The 4371-nt window shown below is 34.7% G+C and overlaps 1 protein-coding gene across 1 annotated transcript in view; it reads left to right on the plus strand.

Annotated features, from left to right (window-relative positions):
* DCN (decorin) overlaps positions 1-4371 on the plus strand; it is a 46960-nt gene that overhangs the window by 40384 nt on the left and 2205 nt on the right. Inside the window, exon 4 of the mRNA XM_012664014.1 lies at positions 1374-1512. Within this exon, the coding sequence (XP_012519468.1) occupies positions 1374-1512 (139 nt within the window). The remainder of the gene's footprint in view (positions 1-1373; positions 1513-4371) is intronic.

Below are 4371 nucleotides of genomic sequence, written 5' to 3' on the forward strand. Positions count from 1 at the left end.
TCCAATAGATATGCTAGTCCAAAATTAAATATTGGAACTTAAATTGTCGAATAGGAGACACAATTCTTAAGTAAAAAAGGAAAGGTGAGAAATAAGAGATGGATGCCCAAGATTGAGGGAAAAAGAAAATATTCTGAGCCAAGATGCCAGGTTAATAATCAATAGCTAAGAAAAGCCAACTGCACTATTAATAGCATAAAGTCAGTCATCTTTAACCTCCATTATTTGAAATATCAAGCCATAATTAAAATTAGGAAACTTTGCTTACCTAAGCCAACATGTAAATTCCAAAAGAGCTGAACAATTAGAACTAACTGAAGACTAGCAGAAACCATCCTGTAGAATATGTCCATTTCTCTCCCATTGCATATAAATTCTTCCTCTTTCTCTCCTTGGAGATTTCAGACTCTGTTTCATTATCTTGCTGCCTCATATCTGGTATTCCTTCTTTGACTTCTGGATTGATATCACTCTGCTTTTGATGGGTTCACGCTTAGAATGTTAAACAGACCAGCCATGTCTCCGAGTCAACCTCTTCTGCTCTGGAGTGCCATTTGTTATGAGGGGATATCACAGCAGCAGAACTCTCATATGTTACACATTTAATTTAAAAAATATGAAGCAAAATCTTGAGTGAATTAAACTTGAAGGTCACGTATGAGGAATGTCAGAGGGGCCAAGAGACAGAGATCTGGGTCAGAAACCAGTAATGTTGGCACCAGGCAAATTATCAGAGTGACTGTTAGATGGTCACTGAGGAACTTTTTTGAACTAATGCAAAATTCTAATTCTGTTTCTAGTGGGTAAGCTTATTGGCTTTTTAGAACTCTGTACCTTTTATTTTCAATGAATAAATTTACAGGATAAATGTGTAATTGTTTTATTTGCAAAGTGACCAAAGTGATAATACTATTTATTTTAGTTCTTTCATATGAATTTACTATATTCATTACACACAGAAATCAATTCAATAGTTATTTATTGAGCATGTCAAGCACTGTGTTAAGTTATCAGGTATACCTCGAGACAGTCACTATTCCAAAGGAGAGGCACACGAGTACACAAGTTTTTAAAACACAATCCCTTAAGTTTTGTAAGAGGTTGACCACAGAATGCTATAAAGCATTTGCAAGGGGTACCTGTCCCGTCATTATCTGTCAGAGGAGTCTCAAAGAAGGTGACTTTGACCTAAGACCTTAAGAGAAAATGAGCTTTGTCCAGGCACAGAGAGGTTGGAAAATGCCCTCTAAGCAGAGGGAATAGCGTGTGCAAAACTAAAAACATGCTTTTCTGTTGACTTGATTAATCACACAATGCCTATAGGAAAGGCATCCATGTGTAGTGTTTGCATTCATTTCTGCTTTCTTTGGTAGATTGGGACTGAGTTTCAACAGCATCTCTTCTGTCGACAATGGCTCTCTGGCCAACACACCTCATTTGAGGGAGCTTCATTTGGACAACAACAAGCTTACCAAAGTACCTGGTGGGCTGGCAGAGCATAAGTACATCCAGGTAATGCAAATCCACTACTTACTGTGAGAAGGAGCTAGAGACTAAATCCTTCATAGTGGGATGGAGGCAGGAAGCTCTGCTTAGAAATCTTTTTTTTTTTTTTTTGGCAGAGTGTCTTAGTCAGCCAGGATTTCTCTAACAAAATACTAGAAACTGGGTGGCTTAAACTACTCACATTTATTGCTCATAGTTCTGGAGGCTGGAAGTCTGAGATTGGGGTACCAACATAGTCAAGTTCTGGTGAGGGCCCTCTTCCAGGTTTCAGACTGACAACTTCTCATTTTGTCCTCACATGGAAGAAAGAGAGCTAGCTAGAGCTCTCTGGGTTCTCATGAGGGCACTAATCCCATTTGTGAGGGTTCCGCCCCCATGACCCAATCACCTCTAAATACCACTTCATTGGGATTAGGGTTTCAACATATGAATTTTGGGGGATACAAACCTTCTGTCCATTGCTCAGAGAGATATTTTTAATATTTGCACATATTCATTCTGGTTTATGAAAAATATAGGTTTAAATTAATTTTTAAAGTTAATACTATTGTGTTGAGCTTAATGTTTGTTGACAAAATGTGATCTCTTTTATGAGGCACAGTAGTTTCAGGTCACAGACCAGAGTAACAAATAAATAGTGCTTGGACAAAACCTGTGATAGATTGGTATGGAATAAAGTAGTAGTTTTAACTTTTAGCTTCAGCAAATATATAGATCAAAAGGGAATATTTAGTTAGCAGTGTGACTGAATTAACTTTATATAAAGTATCAAGTTATAGTGCTTAATAAGAATGAGAAGATATGGTTTAGTGGTCTACTGTGGTGATAGTGTTTTGCAGTCTGTAAATCTATAAATGAAAGGCATGCTGATTAGGTTAAATATCAACAAAAATTTCATGTATTGTAGTATAAGATTTGCATTGTTACTTCGAGGAAAGAAAACAAAAATGTTACTTAAATGATTCAATTTTTAAAAATTCAATAATGTGATCATTCATAGATTTTACATATTTCCTTATGTTATCTAATTTTTCAGCTTTTTAAGGTCATATTTAAATTGTGTTTTGTTCATAAATTTACACAGGTACTTAGTTCTTAGTGACTCAGAAACAATATTTTGACGCTCTTTTTTTTTTTTTTTTTTTATTCCAGGGTTTTGTGAGGGTACAAACATTATAGTTACACTTTATGTCTTTGCCTCATCCAAATGCGGGTTAAAGGCATGCCCTTCCCCTCCCTTTAGTGTTCCCCGTGTCCTTTAGTTGTAGATTTGCCCCCCCACCCCCCTAATCCCTAGAGAGTATTTCTGCCATGTGATCAACCTAGTGTTGATCAGTTAGTACCAATTTGATGGTGAGTACAAATGGATCCCGTTCTTCTGCTCTTGTGGTGCCCCACTTTGGATAATGGGCTTAAATTTAATCCGGAAAAGTATAAGAGGTGCTAGATCACTGTCGTTTTTTATAATTGAGTAATATTCCATTGTAAACATATACCAAATTTTAATAATCCACTCATGGATTGACGGGCACTTGGGTTGTTTCCACATTCTTGCAATAGTGAATTATGCATTGACACTCTTTTATAGGTAAAATTATTTTATGAAGTTGCTCTTTTCATAATCTAGTATCTAAACTTTGGTTGGTGTTCAAGATATTGTTCACTCTGCTGTCAACAATGTCAATAAATTATTGATCTCTTTTATTGTTGAGTTGTGACATAAACTCCAAATTAAATCGACAAGCACAATTTACATTAGCTAGATTTTAATAAATTGATTTATAAGTGTGAAGATGAAACTTAAAAGTCTTTTTTAATGCTGATTCTTTTTCAATGGCAGGGGCGGGGGTTCTTTTTCAATGTAGTGATGGATTGGTAAGTAGGGAGAATTTTAAGCCACAAGTAAAATAAAGATGTTTAGAAGACTTGATCTGACTAGTAATTGTGTTTACTAGTATGTTACTTGTGATTTTATTATTTGTCTTTGTTTTTCTAACCCAGAATAATCATTTTCACCTTCTTGATCACTGTTTTTTAGGTATCAGGACATATTATTGAGTTAATAAAATCAGTTTAGTGGGTTTGTTAGGATTATCTAAAGAATGACATAAAATAGAATAGATTCTTATAATGGTTAAGTACTTCAGTAAAATTTTGTTTCATATGCACAGATGCATACATGCAAGCCCCAATATATAATGTGCTTCTTATTGTGGGTCATAGAGAAAAGTTATAATGCATGCTGGTTTGGAGACTTTGTTGAATGTAAGTAAATTTCATGGGCATTTGCACAGTTCCACACATTTGGAAGGGTCTTTCGCTTGGCTATTATACTATCATAGTATAATAGTTTTTTTTTATGTGTTGTGAAATACAGTTTCCTAATATTCTTAAACTATTTTTTGCATATATTCATAAGAGATATTTGATTATAGTTTTTTTTCTTGTGATTTTTGTCTGGCTTTGGTATTAGAAAATACTGACTTCATGAAATGAGTTGGGAATCTGCCTTTTTTTCTTTCTTTTACATAGACTAATATTTGCTTTATGTCTTGATATTTTTTGCCCTCACTTTCAATGCCAGCCATAAACACTCATCAAACACCCTTCCTGATTTTGCTAATCACTGCTGGAAAATAGAGGATGGTAAATGATAACAAGAAATTTTTAAACCTTGAGACTCATAAAACATACTCACAAGTATTGCTTTCACTTTAAAATCTTTTGTTTCTGCTTTTATGTGACTTCTACTAGTCTCTTCTTAAACCTTTCCATAAACAAAGCCCTCACCAACATAGAGAGTTAACGTTTTTGCAAGTAGAACATTTCAAGTCAATTTTTTAAGGAAGCTCCTCATAGGTTTTA

The sequence above is a fragment of the Propithecus coquereli genome, unplaced genomic scaffold (assembly GCF_000956105.1).
Source record: "Propithecus coquereli isolate 6110/MARCELLA unplaced genomic scaffold, Pcoq_1.0 Scaffold85, whole genome shotgun sequence".
Lineage (NCBI taxonomy): Eukaryota > Metazoa > Chordata > Mammalia > Primates > Indriidae > Propithecus > Propithecus coquereli.